General features: G+C 34.2%; 1 protein-coding gene across 1 annotated transcript in view; it reads left to right on the top strand.

Annotated features, from left to right (window-relative positions):
- mlt (tubulin folding cofactor E like protein mlt) overlaps positions 1 to 21867 on the top strand; it is a 64951-nt gene that overhangs the window by 35561 nt on the left and 7523 nt on the right. The window contains exon 5 of the mRNA XM_088257159.1: positions 14073 to 14257. Coding sequence (XP_088113285.1) covers positions 14073 to 14257 — 185 coding nt within the window. The remainder of the gene's footprint in view (positions 1 to 14072; positions 14258 to 21867) is intronic.

A 21867-nucleotide genomic window follows, 5' to 3' on the forward strand; every position in this document is an offset into this window, starting at 1 on the left:
AAAAAGACTTGGCACGATCAGATCAATCAGAACCTAAAATCTGGCGGTGTCAAAAGTCTGCGTAATCGGAGGGCATGTATGACTAGATGTATGGATGTGAAGGAGGCGAGGAGTGTATGTAAATACGTCCTTTTTTACTTTTAGATATATTATTTTATTATTGTTATATAAAATTTATATCTCAAATGAGTGAAGAAAGGATACTTAAACAAATTTATGAGGCGAATGTGGTTGGTAATAGAAGAAGACCGAGGAAAACTTGGTACGGTCAAGTATTTAAAATATGTAATTCAATTGGTCGGTTACGGAGTCGGAATAATGAGTGTGGAATACTGGAATATGAGGTGATTCATGAATGTGGAAGTGGCGAAGATTGTTTGCAAAGACAGATGTGTTCTCTTATCTCTGCCTACCCCTTAGGGAAAGCGGTGTATTGGTAAGTATTGTGAAAAATGTTAAAGTAATAAAAACATTAACATTCAGTTTTTTTCACAACATTTTGAGTGTGTCCAAATATTTGTTCACATATCTGGCTTTCTCTACATAGGAGTTATTTACACATTTTATACATCTCAACATAGTTGAAGAATAATATGGTATTCTGGGAATTTGTAGGGCTTACGACCTGTCCACCAGCCTGTGAAAATATCCATATTTCCACATTATACTTCATCTATATCGAGATGTCATTAGTTTTTTAGTTTATGTGTTTTATTTGTTTGGTAAAATCTTAAACTTGGCTTGACAACATCACGGAAGCATTGTATCGCATCGCTATGATTATCACTCGTGACTTGTGACACTCCATAAAGTTGCATGATAAGCAGGCTGATATGTAGTGACCAGTATTTCCTCTACTTGGTACGTGTGCACACGTGGAGACGTGGTCATGGTGACCTCCAAACACCGGTTTAACACTACTTGACCTACTCGTTACATGGTATAGTGTAGAGCTCGTCTGATGTGTCGGTACCAATGATGTACCTGTACTTTTATAAAAATAATATCTAGTATGTCACAAAAAATAAAAAAATAAATTATTATCACAACCATATCGAATATTTTGTAATAGTTTAATAACAATATACAATTTATGTATTAATTGTTAAATCAAACACAGATTTTTTGAGTCTACTAAGTTGTATTTTATTGTTAAAAACACATACAAATTAATATTGTGACAATTGTTTCGCCTAGTCATGTCATTTTCAAACGAATGTGAAGATCAAATTATTGTAGTTCTACAAATTAATCGAATCAATAAATATACAATATACAAGCTTATTCTAAGCTCTTAAAGAGACTTTAAGGTGGGATACCTCAAGAAAACTTTTATTAAAAGCTCACCTCTTTCGTTTTTTGTTTTGTTTTTTTTTTTAAGATTTTGAGGTTTTTTCATCATTAAAGTTAAATTTTTCATTAATAAGTTCATATGCAAGCTAACTTAACGATGCGTTTTTAAAATATCATTCTAAGTAGATACTATATTGAATATTTTGTTATAAATTACCAATATTATATACATTATTAGTGTTTTTTTTAATCCAAACAAAATTGTAGATATTTTTTGTCTATGGCGTTGCAACCATTTTTTTTTCATTTTGATTTGGTAGTCACTGCAGTAATATCTATCCATTTTTTATTTAAGTTTTACTGTTTAAATACTACTAATTATAGAGGCATTTACCAAGTGAAACTAAAATTTTAAATGGAATTTCATTATTGACATTTTCCGTTATCTGTAGAATTCTCTTTACGGAATTAAGCTGCTTTCCAAAGAAGCCCGTGAAAAAACACTTAATTCAGTTTTTCAACAAGAAACCGCAAAAGTTCCCGAAAATGACGAAATATCGTCGATAATAATGAAACATATTCGGTTCAATTAAATAAATAAATTTGTTATTATTCTTCTTCTGTGTGTGTCGTGTCAGGTCCCCCTGACGTCGACTTTCACTTGAGAGTAATTGTCCTTATCTCGGGCAACTCTAAACAGCGCCTCAACGGTCCTGATCCCCGTGCAATATCATATTTTTGTATTATTTTATGTACATAGATACATTTTTTTTACATTTTATTAATTATATGTACCTATAACAGCTCTTTAGGCATAGCCTGTGTTGAGCCGAAATACTTACATGTTAATACAATATATATTTTTTTTAATTACTAGATTTTATACATTACAAGATACAATAACAATTTACAATAAAAAAGGTTTTACAACAAAATAATCACAAATATATTCCGGAGTCAGGAGATTTATCTTCTGCCCACACCTTGTCGACCCTCTGTTTTGCCTTTTGTTATTATATTTTTTTTAATCTCAAAATTACTATAAATTGTAAAGCATCCTTGAGGTGCTTTTCCACTGAAACGGCGCAATTTAAATTGGCTATTATATTATACAATATTATTATCTACTTTTTAGACACAATTTGACAGAAATGTCGACAAGTTTATTACGCGATATTTCCAAATGATATTTCAGTCTTGTAGAAATACATGGATATTTTTTTACGTATATGTAGTATGTTTACTTCGTTATTTCTCCCGTCGGAAAATGGCCTATCGCGAGATGAAGAGATATATATATTATTAGATTAAAACCAATATTTTTAGCTTTTCCACTTTATTTTTATTTGACCAGCGACCGGGTTTAGTCTAATGATGTCGGTAACGACGAAACCCGGTCGCTGGTCTAATGAAAATAAATTGGAAAAGCTAAAAATAATGGTTTTAATCTAATAATATATTAAAAGGCAATTCCATCAAGAAGTGTCAGTGGATAATATAAATCTACTAAGAAGAGATATATTACAATTATCTAATTATTTGTTTCTTCCACATCCATACGCCATGCACAAAGCATAGATAAAATGCACATAATATTTGTGTATGTACTGACTTCGCTTTGCATGCTCCAGTTTGGAATTTAGATAAAGATTTGCATTGCTAAGCTATTGTTTTAAATGGTCGTGATGTGAAAACTCCTGATTGAAATCGAACTGTCGAAATACAAGCATGCTATCTTATACTTATTCCAAAACATATATATGTATACATATTATATACATATACCATGAAAATCTAGTGCATGTAGATTTGTCTAGTATTATGCATGCAGTCTTTATTATTTCGTACTAACAATGACTCTTGATCGTGCAACGTTTTTCATATATACATATGCAATATGAAATAACTTATGCACTTGCTTACCTTTGACATTAGATACCCCATGTGTGTGAATAAGTTAGAATATTTAGAACTTAACGTGATCGCCTTAGTCGCCAAAATATTTTAAAAATCGCCGATAATTCATTAATGAAATAAGGCATTTTTTAAAAATATTTTGCATTTTAGTTTTTTTTATCTCTCGACATTTTGTAACGTTTTGTAGTTATTATTAGGGAGCTTTTAATTAATTAGTTAAGGGGATTTTAGCTTTGGGTTGATTATGATATTTAGAAAACCAATCGCAAATTTGTAAAAAAAAATCTTACATCTTCAGTCATTATACAAAAATTTTCAGGCTAAAATAACGAATGAAAAATTAATTAAAAATGGCCTTAATCACGATATTATTTCAATTTTTTACGTTAATTTGTGATTGATAAGATTTGTTTTCTTCCGCAAGAAAATGCATTTTTCAGTTATATATGTTTTTTTTTTCACTGATTTCGTTTATACCCAAAGCACGATTGTTTATTTACATTATGTATGATGTTTGATCATAACAATAAAACCAGCTGATCGGAGACGGAATTGAGTATTGAAATCAGATAGCCGTCAAGGTTACCAACGCTGGTTCTCAAACGTTTCAATATTTTTATACACACGATTATATTTTTTTGTGTAGGTACGAAATCGCTCACTTCTTCAAAATGCAAAAACAACACTTTCTGCCCTGTGGCCGGTAAATATTAAGTTTAAAATATGCCGATTTTGCTGGGATATAGTACATTTTCTGGGCATTTCGAAAACATGCACAACTGAAAATTGATGATTTTTGATTTATGACGTTCTTGAAAGAAGTGAGCGAAATGTCAATGGAAATATTTCCGTTTCGTTCCATATTTCCCCGGATTTCAGAATTACTAAGATTGATATTATTTAGTGTTGTGTTTAGATTGCTAGTTAGCGATATCGCTATTAACGATATCCCCATGTCAAAATACTAGGATACGCTACCTGTTACCAGATACTAATCTGGTAACGAGACTCTGCTTCATGCTCCTCGTATCTCGTACTATGCGGTACCTCGTACTATACCAGTACCCCCTTAAAGATTTGAGAGATGCATATGAAGTTTAGAAACGTGTTACACATTACGCAATTCTTGTCAACAAGTCTCACTAATTAAAAGAAGTTTTGCATATTGCAACAGCTCTCATGCATACAAATATTATCATTCCGATTTCATAATACGCGGTACCCAAAATTATTTATTATCGGAATATCTGTGAGACTTAGTATCTCCGCGTATTTCCGAACCCGGTAAGTCCTGAGCCGAAGGATATTTAACACGCCATGACTGACATCGACATGTTTATTTGTCTCTTTTCATCATTTGTATATAATAATCCAATAGACTAAGAAAGAGATGGCTTTACAATATACAATTCAAAACGACTGACCGGCAAGTCATTGATAAGCTAAAATTAGTTTTATGATTTATGAGTGACAATGTTATCGCTGCTTATATTCGTTTGAAACAGATTTGACTAGTGGCTAGTATATTGTACGTATTACAGCTCCATACAAGTATCATGATATAATCATCTCTTGACGTATCATAGCATTTGTACCTGTGACTGATATACTAGGAACACCTGTAATATTGTTGGGTAATATATCCAAAATTAAACTAGGTTTATTTGGTTGAATTCTACGTTTATTTATGTACATATATGTTAATACGTGACACGTTTCGTCCTTTTAGGGCAATATCTGCAGTGTTTGATAATGTCCTAAGAAGACGAAACGCGTCACGTATTAACATATCGCTCACTCCTTTCAAGAACGTCATAAATCAAAAAACTTCATTTCTCAGGAGAACGTTTTTAAAGTTTTAAAATATATTACAATACATCAAAAATAAATATCAAGCCACGTATCGAACTTTTAACTGTGCAACAGATCTTTTTAGGTAAGGTTTTTTCTCCATTTGAAAAATATTTAGTAGATGTACAAAAATAATGAAACAATACCTTTTCTTCAAAATGCAAAAACAACACTTTCTGCCCTGTAGCGGGTAAATATTAAGTTAAAAATATGCCGCTTTTGCTGGGATATAGTACATTTTCTGGGCATTTCGAAAACACGTACAACTGAAAATTTACGATTTTTGATTTATGACGTTTTTGAAAGGAGTGAGCGATATACATAAATAAATGTAGAATTCAACCAAATAAACCTTGTTTATTTTGGATATATTACCCAACAATTCAATATGGAATTCTACTGTCTGCAGTTACAATAAACCTCTAGTATTATTGTTTCTTATGTTTGAGAAACACAGAGACACAACAGTTTATCTAACACCTATACATTCAATTCAGACATTCCCAATATTTTGTACACAGACGATCTACGCGCAATGCCAGCGCGCAGTATCAAAGTACGCGGGAATTTTCCACTGGCGAATTTACATAATTAGATTTAGCGCGCAGTTCTTTGACACTTGTATCCTTTTGTACACTGTTTCGGTTAGTTACATAACATCGTAGTCCTTTCAAGAAATTCCTTCGACTCTTTGTCGAACGCGCTCCCAACATTTTGTATGGGCGTCACGAACCTAGCACACTTGCGATGTTATGTATTGCAAATTAATTTTATATTATTACATAATGGATTATTACTTTTTTTTTATTACATCACATTCTACTTCCTGGTGGACTTTTTATGAAGAACATAATATTCACGGTTCTTAGACTCGTCATATAATAGTATTCTCTGTCTCATAGATACACATATCAAATTATTTTATTTTGCAATAGAGCAGACACTAACTATCAATTTTTTAAACCGCAAATTTAATATTATGTCATATTAAATTTATATGTTTAAAAAAATATATGTGTGGCGAATGTGAGCGGGATAACAGAACGAGGACGGCCGAAAAAGACTTGGCACGATCGGATCAATCAGAACCTAAAATCTGGTGGTGTCAAAAGTCTGCGTTATCGGAGGGCATGTATGACTAAATGTTTGGCTATTTAGGAAAGGACTGTATATCAGTATATAATAGTGTGGTGTTTCATCCTCTCTGCCTATCCCTGCGGTGTACTCTCAAAGTTTGTACCCGACCGGCTGCGCGAATGGCCGGACGTGTTGTCTGCGCACATTTTTTTTAGAATGTATGTATATTGGAATTTGGCCAATATATGTTTTATAAACCCCTTACCTTCCAATAACTCTTTTCTTTTCAAAACAATATACAGTGAAACCTCTCGTAACGAGTAATTCGCGTAACGAGTGAAAACGTTGCTCCCTTAACGAGCGACATTTTGCATAACGAGTTACAGAGAAAGATCTAGTCCCTTTTTCACGACATTAACTTGTGAGCCGGGACTTCCGCGCCAGTTAAAACAAAAAATATTTCGCTTTACGAGTAAGATTCTGGAACGAGTTATGCTCGTTATGAGAGGTTCCACTGTAATAATTTCGAAGAAAAACTTATTTTTTAATACAACAGTGCTTTAGGCAAAAAAAATCAAACACGCTAAATGTTACCTGGGTTTAAAAAAAAAATTGTTGCGGACTATCGATTATCCCGCCTTAATCTTGCGTGTAATTGTTTTTTTTCTTCTCACATTGCTAAAGCATAATGTGCCATTATGCGAATATCTTTGTGGGTGTAAGTTTTGAGCGATTTTCTCTTCCATTATTAGAGATGACTCATCGCAGGATTGTTCGGTGATTTCTTTCCTCCTGCCTACGCTTCAATTAATTTCGCGCACTCTAAAGTTGCCCTCCTTTCAAAATCGTATCCGTTTAGTATCTTAAAACAAGAGCACTTGTTTGCAAAGACCACGACTTTGCAGGTACCACGTTGCCTGGCATTTTTTGGGCAATTTTCTTCCTTGTGTGAGATTAGGCCCTTTGAGGGACGTGTGAACGAGCTATTTGTAAATCTTACTGTAGTCTTACAGTTTATACTTTACTTTAAAAACTTATTTTTTCAATCAGCCTAAGTAGTTACAAATGCCTTAGCTAGATTTTAGCCACTTGGATTTGAAGTAAAATAAAAATATATCCAAAGTAAGCGGAATCGACTGTGCGTGTCTATATTTTCCACGCATTTTACAAATGCCGTCGCTAGATTTTAGCCACTTGGATTTGAAGTAAAATAAAAATATATCCAAAGTAAGCGGAATCGACTGTGCGTGTCTATATTTTCCACGCATTTTACAAATGCCGTAGCTAGATTTTAGTCACTTGGATTTGAAGTAAAATAAAAATATATCCAAAGTAAGCGGAATCGACTGTGCGTGTCTATATTTTCCACGCATTTTACAAATGCCGTAGCTAGATTTTAGTCACTTGGATTTGAAGTAAAATAAAAATATATCCAAAGTAAGCGGAATCGACTGTGCGTGTCTGTATATTCCACGCATTGCAATGAATTTCACTCTCACTTCTTGCTATGCATCCTCATTATTTTCTGTATCCCTGATCAATCAAATGTACTTCAGCTAGGAGGCAGTGCGCTTGCGTCACTCGCTTCCCCGACCTTTCCATCAACCCTATGGTGAATTTCTTACCCCATTGTGCTACTTTTGGCCTTACAACGGATGTGGAACTGGGTTATCTTTGCATCACAAAAAAATGTATTTCGATAGCTATAAAACTATAAACCATTCTCATTTTTTTTATTTTATCGTTACTAATTCTTATTTTATTAATACCTAAAATTAACTTTTGCTTACCCAGACATTTACGAAAAAATCCAGGGTTTTTCTTGACTGAAGAATACCAAATACATATCGCTCACTCCTTTCAAAAACGTCGTAAATCAAAAAACCTGATTTTTCAGGAGAACGTTTTTAAAGTTTAAAAATATAACAGAGTGTATTAAAAATAAATATCAAGCCACTTATTGAACTTTTTGTAGATCTTTTTTGGTAAAACCTGAAGGTTTTTTCTCGAATTCGTTTTACCGTTCTTTCCTCATTCATTCCACATGTCTAAACCATCTCAACACTCCTTTCTTAGTTTTATCGAAAATGCTCATCTCAGCCTCGCATTCTTTCCTTATTTCTCCATTCAAACATCTATTATAAATCGTTTTGCCGCACATTCGTCTGAGAGATCGCATTTCGACTACATTCAGTCCATACATTAGGATTGGTACCAGTACTCCGTTTCATACTGTCAGTTAAGCTCTTACTCTTATTCAATAATGTGTTTAATTTAGCATTTTTCTCCAAGGAACACATTTGCTATGACCGTAATATGTCAAGTCATCGTGCATGACATGGAATATGTTAACATGTTTTGTTTACTTGCAAACATAATACGAATGAACCACGCCATTCGGCAAACTCTATTATTCATTTTTCCTTTCTATTCGTGGATTGATCGGATATACGTAGACGTGCGCTTATCGTACCACGCAGTCTACATATCACATGCATCACGGCCCAGTAGTCAACTTAGACTAAACTAGACATTGTTAACACGCCCAAAATTACCGAAATGCTATTTTTTAGCCTGTTAGCACCCGTGTGCCATGCGCAATGGAGGTAACCCACTGGTCAAACATTTTTTGCGAAATGTTCGCTAAAAAAATTTTAATAGATAGTCATAAATCGGTGTTATCCGAGTCCAAAATGTACCATAATCACTGATCTCATACGGGACCGTAGAACATTGAACGACACAAATCCGTGGTCCCGTACGGGACCACTGGGCTTTTAATGATTAGTTCATATTTGTGCACATTTATAGATCTCATTTTTTTTTCATTAATTGGTTGGTATACAATGGGGGGTCTAGGACAGATTAACCCTAGATAACTAAACTATATTTGTAGGTACAATGCCACTTGTGGATCGCACAATATTGACATACATATGTAGTAGCTGTGCGGAAATGTCTCTTACATTCATTCCTAATAAACCAAACTTAAATGCCATGTAACCGATTCCTATTTTTAATAAATGCTTTTGGTTAAGTTTCACGTTTTTAATTCCGTAGTCCGCCACATGAATGTTTAGTTATTAAGGGTTAATAGTCTTCTACTAACTGTGTACGAATAGCGAAGTAAGAATAGTACCTAATTGAGCAATAAAACATGAAATTTGATGACACACTTTTTCGTAAAAGACAAACTTATTACATATATACATATATAATTATCTTGATTTCTTAAGATTTCGCAAATAGAAGATCGTAGCAAAGATGTCATAAGAATTAACATATAATTTTCCATTCTTCTGACATCGATAGGCTTCAATTAATGATGGGTATCACTAGGCTGGTAATAATGGGTATTTTATGTGCCCGTCTATGTCAAAAAGTCGAAAATAAAAACTCTACATTAATTATTGTATGACATTGAACAACTTTGTTTTAACCACTTTTTTATTATTATTACACTTTAACCTACTGGTTTCGATAAGAACCTTGTCATCATCAGGGTTTATTAAATTCTAAAACATTAAAAACATTAAAATACCATAATAAATTACATTCCCTTACCAAAAACTTCCACACACTCCGTAAAAATTCTAAATGTTATTTAGAATTTATTGTGCATTGCCTACCAACTCCAAATAACAACTACCCAAAAACAGCATGAAGCCGCGCACGCATACGTAAAGTGGAGCACACACACACACACACACACACACGCACGCACGCACGCACGCACGCACGCACGCACGCACGCACGCACGCACGCACGCACGCACGCACGCACGCACGCACGCACGCACGCACGCACGCACGCACGCACGCACGCACGCACGCACGCACGCACGCACGCACGCACGCACGCACGCACGCACGCACGCACGCACGCACGCACGCACGCACGCACGCACGCACGCACGCACGCACGCACGCACGCACGCACGCACGCACGCACGCACGCACGCACGCACGCACGCACGCACGCACGCACGCACGCACGCACGCACGCACGCACGCACGCACGCACGCACGCACACACACACACACAAAACCTTCTGTGCGGTAAACAAAATATGTACGAAAAACATTCAAGAATATATTGACAGTTTAATTTTGACTGATTTTTATTTGTATATTTTCTTTGATAATTGGAAGCCTTCAAAGACCACATGTTTTAATTACTCCGTCGAGATCGTAATCGGTAACAATAAATAATTGTTCCCGCGATTATAGGTAAAGTAAATAATCATGAATATTTATGGTATTTCAATACGTTGGAAAGGATTACAAATCGATTATTCTCTTGCAACTAATTGACCTCGGAAACTAATAAATTTAAGGCCCGTGTGACAATTCCCAAGACGCCAATCCACCCGTGTTATAGTTGCTTCACAATCGTACGCAAATAACACCGAAACCCAACAGTTGGCGCCATTTTTTTTATTCGCATATTTTTCCCTTGTAATTAATATGAGGCACATAAGTATATGAAAATAAATAATCAAAATTTTACACTGTGATATTTATTTAATATTACTATGAACTGGTCCCTGAAGCGGAGAAGTGATCACCTTGCCTTCGTGTAAGTAATGATCAAGATAATACTGCGACCATACGATGCAGTGCCCTGTGCACTATCGGGTGTGGATAAGGGTTAGAAATAGAAGATATTTGTATGGATGTGCCTCAAACACGCATATTCGAATAATTTATTTATAAATAAATCTTTCGCATTGCAAAAAACTAGTTTTTTCTTATTTTTTTGGTTCATGTTTTATTTTAATAAAGAAGATAAGCTTACTTCACAAATACATAAATAAATACTTATTTTGCTAAATAAATATTTTATTACCTTAGTTACTTCGCGATAAAAAATGTCTACAGTTAAAAGAATTCATTTTTTATTCATTTAAATTTTTACGAAAATCATTAAAAACTCTTCATGAAAAAACTTAGTGAATATTTTTTTTGTTTTTTTGTTTTTTTTTTGTTTTATTTGTGTTTTTTATTATTTTTAAAAATACTTCAATTTCATACTAGTTCTGTGAGCCTATGTGGCTCATCATTATAAATAGGTTTCAAATTGTAGTAGAGAGGTTTCGAACCGAGAAACTGACCCAAGAGTCCGCGATACTAACCACGGGACCACAACCCATAATTCAATATTTAAAAAAATGTAATTCATAACAAACCACTTAAAAGTAAAAATAAAACATGGTGGTTTATAGAGATTTTTTGCCACTTTATTGTCGATATAACTTTTTTGCAGTGATAATGTATAAATGCATTGTTTGATTTTTTGCAATATTAATTGCAAGGGAATTTCCTTGGAAGACCTTCGCACTAATTAATCTCCATCTACACAACAAGGCTAATCTCATTAGTTCTGCATTAATGGATATTTCCCCTTTAGAACGTTCAAACAACAAAAAAACCTATCTTACACGTTGCCAATAATACAACAAAGACTCCTTTGATCTTCCTTCTTATATTATGTATTTTATGATCGTGAAATATTTTTTTTATAAATGCACTTAATCTTTTATCATTTAAAAAATTCTGATATAACGAATTGATTGCAATAATTAAATTATTCTATAATTGTATGTCCGCCTCCGTAGTGTAATGGTCAGCACGCTCGGCTACCGTTCTAGAGGTCCCGGGTTCGATTCCCAAGGGGGGTAAAATAAATATAAGTGATTTTTTCACTGTAATATTTATTCAATATTACCCTGGACTGGTACCTGAAGCGGAGGGCTGATCACCTTTCCTTCATGTGTAAAACGATCAATATAACACTGCGTTTATATGACGCAGTGCCCTATGCACCATTGGGGTGCGGTTAAGGGTATTATTATTATTTTATTATAATTGTATGTATAGATAGATATATTGTAAAATATGAATTAATTAAAAAAATACCTGTTTATAATCATTTGCTTTGACTGACTTATTAACCAACAGTCTAAATAGTTTGACATAGAAATAAAAAAAATTGATAGTATAATTTTAATTACTTCTTCTTTTTCTTCTTTTTAATGGTTTTTCACTCTTCTTGAGTGTTCTAGCCAAGTTTTAATAACAAAAGTATCTATTTAATAGATAAAAATCACACTTATAAAAACAATAACGTAGAAATCCTTAAAATTATTAATACTAAATTTCATAAAAATATTTGTAAGATTAAACCATTCAATATGACAATCGCGAAAGCCTAACCCCTTATTGTCCATGTTTCCACTTATAAAAATTTTAAAAAAATCTACCCCATCTTCATTCTTCAATATCCCAAGAGCACAACTCTAAAATTCAGTTAATTGATTCCGCAGTCACCTTGTGGTAAAACCTACTGTGTTTGAAAATGATGCGGAATGCATCGAAACACGTGTCATAGTAGATTTTAAGAAATAGTGGTATTTACTGAGTAAATTTTTTGATTAAAAATCTAAAATCTAAAATGTTGTTTGAAAATGACGCGGAAAGAGAATTTCATATACTTATATGCAATATTGTAGAAGTTATTATAATCCCGATAGTTTTTTTTTTTATTACTAACCCTTTTATCGTTTCAACCTAATTTTGAATCTACACGATTAGGTTTTATGGTTTTATATTCTTTGCTATGGTTTTCCAGGTCAAGCGTTTGACCAAATTCCATTTCTCAAATTCGTGAAACTATTTCATATTTTATCTGATTGAAAACACTATTTATCATTTTATATTTGGTCGGTTTGGGAATTAATGATTGTTAGCAGCAAAGCTGCTTATGTTTTAATATTTTATTTAAAACAAAATGCAATCTGAAAGTAAAAATATCATACCGGGTTCGATTTCCAGTGGGGGTCAAAATAAATTTGTGTATTTTACTCTCTCATATTTATTTCATATCACCCTGGACTGGTACAGGAAGCGCAGGACTGATCACCTTGCCATCATGCATTTAACGATCAAGATAACACTGTGTGGTAGTGCCCTAAGCACCATTGGGTGCGGATAAGGGTTAGTAAAAATCTTGACGAAAAAATGTTTTTTTGAAAATGGTTTATAGTTTTAGTCATTTTTGTTAGATTTTTCTTCAATTAGAGCGTCCATTTCTGTGCTCTGTCCTTCATTTTTTCTCCTTCTGCCCTCAACCGCTGGATATGGACCTCTTCCATATCTTTACATTTTCTACGGTCGGTTGCTGCTTGCAGCCAGTTTCTACCCCCCACAGCGACTATGTCGTCAGACCATCTCTTTTGAGGTCTTCCGACGCCTCTTTTACTCTCCCAAGATCTCCATCTCAAAAAATTTTGGGTCCATCTTGTGGGGTCCTGTCTTGCAATATGTCTCGTCCATTAGCATTTGAGCCTTGCCACGCGATCCATGATATAAGGATAAAATAAAACAGCCATTAAAAAAAAACACGGTCACAAAATTGTATAATGTACATATAAGATATAAGAGTTTAAAAATGTATGATGAGTTGCCTGAATGTATGAAAAACGAAAGAGTCTGAAAGAATTTGAAAATAATTGTGCTGTTTACTCTAAGAAGATGTAAATATATGTATAAATGATCTAAATTAAGTGTAAAAAACAGTTTGAATTTAATGTAATACAAGCTAACTGTTCCTGATTTCCTCATTTCTTAGGGCGTTTGTGCACTACACGGAATTACACGGAATTTTACTGTACGGCACGTCAGTTAGCGTTTCAAAACGATGATTGGCTTGTGCTTTTATCCATCTTTCTTCGGATCGGTTCGTGAACACGTTGCGCGTAAATTCAATCACGCTAAACTGTAGTCGCTTTCATTTTTCAAACCGGACTGCCGGATGGTAAACGGGTAGTGCAAAAACGCCCTTACTTTATCCTTTCTTCCGACGCTTGTTTTTTTTCTGTCCTGTGTGTGCGTAATTCCATGTGAAGTAAGTCGATCCTTGCGCTTGTCCCCAGGGCTGGCCGCTGTGGGAGCGCTGCGAGTCCACGGAGCACGAGCGCCGGCAGCTGCTCGTGGCGCGCCTGCCGTCCGTGCAGACGCTCAACGGCGGCGACCGGCTGGGCTCGGACGAGCGCGAGGACGCCGAGCGGGCCTTCATCCGCTACTACACCGAGCGCCCGGAGAGCGACCGCCCCGAAAGGTATGTGCTCCTGGTAGCGGAACTCCCGAATCAAGCCTATAAATGACAATTCTAGCATTCTTGTGTTGACATCTCAACATAAATGAAGAAGTAGATGGAAGTATTTACAGGGCTTAAGACCTATCACAGGCTGGTTTAAGCGATTCCTCTTACACGTGTAACGCTCACCATTCTACCCATGATTGACCACCACACTACTTAAATTGACAATAAATGATAATTCTTGCTTTCTTGTATTGACATCTCAACATAGATGAAGAAGAATATGAAAGTCTGGGTATTTACAGGGCTTTATGACCTGTCATAGGCTGGTCAAGGTATATTTTTTACATTCAAATATCATTTTCTATCGATTACAACTTACATTACTTTTGACATCTTAGCATAGATGAAGAGGAATATGGAAATCTGGGTTATTACAGGGCTTACGACCTGTCATAGGCTTGGTTAATTGATTACTTTACAGACGTGTAACATTCATCAATTACCTCGCATGGAAATCGGATTAAAATGTAGCCAGTAAAAATTATTGCTACCTTAAATGTAGTTTGAAATGTGGATCATATATATACGATTATATACATATACATTCTTTCTCACGTTCTTTCACATATGAGTTTTCGGCACCATCTATGATTGAGTTGAGTAAGATTTCAATCATGGGTAGAATGATTTCGACGACTGAATGAAGAATGTGTACAGCCGAAGTCAAACTCGCATTTTCTTTTCGTTTTCGGTAATTGAAGGAATTCACAAGGAGTATAGTAATTTCCGTATTTAAAAAAATATGTATAATTTTTTTTCTGTATGTACATTTTTCGATTCTTTCTTTCACTGATTTTGATTTTTTAAACCACTATTTACTGATTTTGATAATTTGACGTATCAGTTTTAGATCTCCAAGTAGAGAATATTTCTAAAATTATTAATTTGGAGATTGTTTGTTACTAATAATTGCTATATATGATCATCAACGAGTAACCCTCAAGAAATGTTACACTAATGGTTGTACCCTTGAATTATTTTACTTACGTAATAAAATTAAATAAAAAAATCTTTATGTTGATTATTTTAAGTCAGCGTGATAATGAAAGTGTTCAACAATTTGTAAAAATAATAACAGTAGCTAATTAAGTTTTATTATGAAATGAATGTCTTGAAAATGTGAAAGGCAAAAATTGGATTGACAACCCGCTAGATGGATACAACGTACCAATGGTGAAATATGAAAGAAGCACATCATTGTGTTGTCACTTCTTGTCATGTGCATTACCGGTTGCATTTTCCGGTTACTTGCTTATAAACAATCACGAATTGTTTTGTGTAATTTATTGTAATTATCTGACTCTATGATTCTTATTGATCTGTTTCTTATTGAACTTTTAAACGTGATAATAATAATAAAAAAACAGTATGCCATTGTTTATATCTGAGTTTCATAGTGCCTTTAAAATTTTATCTATGAGCATACGACCCATTGATCTAAGGAAATCACCGTCAGCTTTAAACAGCCGTCAAAAATCCAAGAAATTCATCTTAGTGCTATCCGTCTTATAGCTGCCTTTTCAGGGCTTGATTTTTTCAGGGCAATAGTAAGCTAATAAGATATCAAATAGTCATGATCACGTTTTTGTAAAAAATGCACTTGGTCACTTTCTCCTGTATGACTACGATATGTACCTTGTTCGTCCTGAATGTTTTTTTATTATGTTATACGTACTAAAACGTTAAGCTCCGATCATGCAACTTAATGAACATAAAAACCAGCGTGTTTGCCTTTGTATTGTGGACTCCCAGCAAATTGATTAATCATATTCGTGCCTTTAGTATTTCTTTCCTTACCATCGGGGAACTCGACGTGGCTCAGACAAAGAGTCGACGCGACCAGATACTCCATAAGGCACACGTCACGAGTCACGACCTCGGCCGGTATAGCGAAGCATGAGGTCACCGTTCCGTTCCTGCAACGTCACAAAGGGCTGCACTGTCATTTTATTTTGTGTTGTTACTTTTTTTTATTATCCTCGGATGGAATACAATCGCTTTACCTATGTTTTGTGTCAGTCGGTAGGCAGTAGGTCACTCACCAAAGATTGTGTTTTGCCCGCCGATTGACATTGATAAACCGCACCTAATTATTCTAACAAAACGTACCCACTTGTTTGTACCGTTAATTTATGTTTTTTCATTACTTTTTTGCCTTTTGTCCGCCTCCGTTGTGAAGTATTTAACGCATTTTGCTAAAGCATAGAAGATTTTGGGTGTGATTCTCAGGTGGGGGGGGGTTAAAGTAAATGATTGATTTTTCATATTATTTTTTACATCTCAACATAGATGAAGAAGAATATGGAAGTCTGGGCGTTTACGGGGCTTAATACCGTCATTAGCTGGTTTACTTGATCACTTTACACACGTTTAACATCCACCAATTCTACCCATGATTGACTACCTCACTACTCAAATTCTTGGAAAATATGATAAATAACTCGTATAATTGGAGATAATCCAGATTTGTGAACAAGTATTTGGACACACTCACAATATTGTCAATGATTTTTCATTCAAATTTATTTAATATCATCCTGGACTAGTACTTGAAGAGCACGACTGTACACGTGAAATTAACGATAGTATAAGAAAACTGCGTCGATACGAAGCAGTGCCCTATGCACCATTAGATGCGGATAAAGTTCAGAAGAAAAAGGAGAGAATTATTTTTTCGATCAGCAGAAAATGCAGTTCGACCAAGAAATTTCTTTAAAACTTTATTCTAATAATAAGTAAAATACTACTACTGACTCTTATACGTTCCCAATGGTGCATAGGGCACTGCACCAAATTGTTTCAATGTTGATTTGATCGTTTATTATATGAAGGCAAGGTGATCAGTCTTGCGATCGAGTTATATTACCATCTAGGGTAATATAAAATAAATATTAGAGTGAAAACACAAATATTTATTTTGACCCCCCTAGAAATCCAACCCGGACCCTGGAGGCGGACACGTAACATTGTATTATTTATCAAAATTAAACATTGCTCCGTTTTAAAGTTGCGTAATAATCTGCCCTGATTTCTGATACCCGCATAAATTGTATAAATCGTAAGCGCTTTCGACAGCTCTCTATTATTACAAACCGCGAAATATGTGAAAACGTGCGGCTTTTCATCGTTATCTCGGTACCTTGTTATGCCTCGGGAATCAGCCTGTGGGATGCGGGTCAAGTGATCGAATAATGAAGTGGATATCGCTCTGCCCACTGTCGTTTGTACAGTGCCCATCTCTGGCACCCCAATCCGGACCTGGCGCGTCAGCGTTAGATGAGTCCGTCTCGCGTAATTTTTAATTTTTTTAAAAAATTATTAAATATACATTTATACAATCTCTATACATTTCCACTTAATACAATCTTATAATTTTGGTTGCGCTGGGCTGTTGATAGTATCATACATTTAAAAAAAATATTACTTCGAAGCATAAATTTTTATGCGGTGTGAGGGAGTTATAACTACCCTGAAACATGACACATTTTTCTTGTTTCCTAAATTTTTCATGACGAATCATGGTTTTTCAACCCCTGCCTGCACATCATGTGTGTATATAGCATAGAATTTTGTCTATCCTCACATCAGTCTGATGATGTCGGTTACGACGAAACTAGGTCGCTGGTCAAATCAAATTAATGTGAAAAAAAAACTATAAGTATAAAGTCGAACTCGGTTATAACGAGGACGAAAGGACCGACTGAATTTGCTCGTTATAACCGTTACTCGTTATATCCGATAGTAGGTGTTTTTTTTTTAAACATTCCTATCACATGAAGTATGTTATCTGGAATGGTCACATAACACAATATGTCGCAATTAAAACAAAATTCATACAATTCACCCATTACACACATCGCTCTCTCCTTTCAAGAACGTCATAAATCAAAAATCGTCAATTTTCAGTTGTGCATGTTTTCGGAATGCCCAGAAAATGTACTATATCCCAGAAAAAGTGGCATATTTTTAATTTAATATTTACCCGCTACAGGGCAGAAAATGTTGTTTTTGCATTTTTAAGGAAAGGTATTGTTTAATTATTTTATTAAATATATTAAATATTTTTCAAATGGACAAAAAACCTTCATGTTTTACCTAAAAAGATGTGTTGCACAATAAAAAGTTCTATAAGTGGCTTGATATTTATTTTTAATACATTGTGTTATATTTTTAAACTTTAAAAACGTTCTCTTGAAAAATCAAGTTTTTTGATTTATGACGTTCTTGAAAGGAGTGAGCGACATGTCATACTTAGTTGTTATTTTATTCTATAAAATGCAGTCCCACCAAGAAATGTCAGTACAAAACTAAATCTAATTAATAAAAAGATTATGTTTCGAAGAAACTTCACGAATCCATTTATTAGATGCAGTCTATCCACCAATGGTACTGCACTGCTGTATTTACATATACCCTGTCGCGAGTGTGCAAGAATCTCTGTGACCGAGTGCATCAGCTGCACTGCACTAGGTACATTTTCTTTCTCGGCCTGCATACAGCGCCAGCGTCTGCCTTGTAACTGCGCATTTGCAGAAGGCGCTCGTATTGTTTATTATTTATTATTATAGGAGTGGTAATAACACTTTATTCCATCCCAGACTATTTGCACAGATGCCTCAACATAATATTTGCTCAATATTGCTTCCAACTGCGGCTTCGACTTGAATTATCGTTTTAACCCTTAGTAACTCAACATTTGTCTAGCGGACTACGCTATTAAAAACGTGAAACTGAATGAAAAGTATTTATTAAAAATAGGAACCGGTTACATGGCACTTAAGTTTGGTTTATTAGGAATTAATGTAAGAGACATTTGACAATAAATCACTATTCCGCACAGCTACTACATATGTAAATATTGTGCGATCTACAAATGGCATTGTATCTTCAAATATAGTTAAGTTATCCAGGGTTAATATTTTGTATTCGTTCAGAGGAAGGAAAAAGGTACACATATCCAATAAGATAAATATTTTATACATAAAATATTTAAATCAAACACTGATTTTTAGAGTCTACTAAATTGTATTTTATTCTTAAAAAACACAAAAAATTGTGACAATTGTTTCACCTTGTTATGGCATTTTCATTAGTTTGACTCTAAAAATCAGTATTTGATTTTAATATTTAATTTATAAATTAAAATGGAGTTCTTCAAATTAAACGCCAAATCTATAAATAGATAAATATTTTTCTAACAAACTTATTACACAGAATTTTACCCTCCGGCACGTCAGTTTTAAAACGACGATTGGCTTGGATTGGCTTGGATTGGTTTGTGCTTATGTCCATATTTCTTCGGATCGGTGCGTGAACACGTTGCGCGTAAATTCGATCACGTAACTTCGTTCACGAAACTGTCGGTAGTCGTTTTCATTTTTAAAACCGGACTGCCGGACGGTGAAATCCCGTGTAGTGGACAAACTCATCGTTTTCTTTCGTTTTCATCAAATATATGTGCGTCAAAAAAACATATCTGAAAATTTAAAATATTGTATATCGACGGCCTCGCTGTAAACCTACTTCTTAAATCCAATATTTGCGAAAAGTGTGTAAATACGCTATTGCCAAATTCTCATTGCCGACACACACGTATTGTATTATTCCGGATTGTGTAAGCGGATTGGTGCAGAAAAAATGTGTTTATTAACGAGTATTGTGTGCGAAAAAATATATCAAACATTGTAATCGAGGGGTAATTATGACCGATTATAATGCCATTAATTATTTAATTTTCAATTTGTAAAAATTATTATTTTACGACTATCCGTTACGAAAATATTGGATAATTTTGTCGATTTTACAATATTGTGTCGTTCTCTCAATTTACCACGTAAATTGAGTTCGATTCTCTGGGAGTTAAAAAATAAATATTCTGCATTTTTTATAGTTCTATTTGCTTATGAAACAATCAGCAATTCGCTCACTCCTTTCAAGAACGTAATAAATAAAAAAAAACTTGATTTTTCAGGATAACTTTTTTAAAGTTTAAAAATAATCTAAGAAATAGTGATATTTTCCATGTAAAACGTACATTAAAATGGAAAGATATTACCACAAAGCGACTACCGAATCAATGAATGAAAGAAATACGATGAAATTAAGGTTAAAATAAATCAAATATAAATGTTTCTCATTCCAAGTTACTTATTATACTATTGTGTGGCAAGAGCGAGTGAACTTGGTGCATTACCACCGTAATACACAAAATTAATAAGTATTATATTGTTTTTAGCGTCGACTTGGCCTTTCTAAAACGGCACGGATTACAAAAGACCGACACAGACAAGTGGCGATTGTAGACCGCGGCTGCAATCGCAATCATTACATTTTCCAACGTACCTACACCAATAATAAAACGAGAATAAATACAGAAGAGTCGTTGGCAAATTGAACGCGTTCTGGTCAAATGATACTCGAACAATTCGATCACTCCTTTCAACAACGTCAAATATAAAAAAATCGTTATTTTCAGTTGTGCGCGTTTTCGGAATGCCCAGAAAATGTACTATACCCCAGGAAAGGCGGCATATTTTTAACTTAATATTTGCCCGCTACAGGGCAGAAAGTGTTGTTTTTGCATTTTGAAAAAAACGGTGTTGTTTAATTATTTTTTAAATATAATAAATATTTTTAAATGGAGAAAAAAACATTCAGGTTTTACCTAAAAAGATCTGTTGCACAGTAAAAAGTTCAATAAGTGGCTTGATATTTATTTTTAATACATTTTATTCTATTTTTAAACTTTAAATAGCGATATGTATTGTATATTTTAGTGATTTCCATCCCTGTCGTGTGTTTTACTCCTTCCTGGTTTGTCAAATTGTCCTAGAAAGTCTGGAATGCCGTAACTGTAAACTTCCTCCGCGTTCAAACTAAATGGCGAATGGTTCCAGTTGAGTTTCTCCGCCTTTTTCGGAACAACAATGCTCCGCGGACGATTTTTTGCCAATCTATAACGGAATAGATACTGCGGGAACATATTGTTTTACATATGCCATGAATTATCTACAATAATAACTCGTATTCGTGTTGAGACAACATGTGGCAAATTTGGTGGCAATTAATCTCTGCAGCTGCGACAAAGAATATGCATAATTATTTTCTGTCTTTAGTTAAAAAAATAACTAAAAAAATTCAGTTCAAGACTAAGCTTAAAAATCTTGTATATCGTAGTCGTACAGGAGAATGTGACCAACTAACAAAACGTAAAATTTTCAGGAGCGCTATTTAAAATCAATATCAATGCAGTTAGTCATTTTTGACATCAATATATTATACTTCCAAGTTTAAAATCGCTTCGGGATTTTTTTCAGTACAAGATATAAAATAGATAGTAAGTACAGCTAGTAAGATATCAAATAGTCAATAATCACTTTTTTTTTAAATGCACTTGGTCACTTTCTCCTGTATGACAACGATATGTACATAGGTATTACTAGAAGAAAAAAATGTTCAATAGTGACAAAAGGATAAATGCAAAGAAAATTCAAGATTTTTCGTTGTTGATACAAAGTATGTAAGATACATGTATGAAGATGAATATGGAAGTCTGGCCATTTACA

This window comes from Brachycentrus maculatus, unplaced genomic scaffold (genome assembly GCF_059751285.1).
Source record: "Brachycentrus maculatus isolate JH-2025_06_01 unplaced genomic scaffold, ASM5975128v1 h1tg000071l, whole genome shotgun sequence".
In the NCBI taxonomy this organism is placed as follows: Eukaryota; Metazoa; Arthropoda; class Insecta; order Trichoptera; family Brachycentridae; genus Brachycentrus; species Brachycentrus maculatus.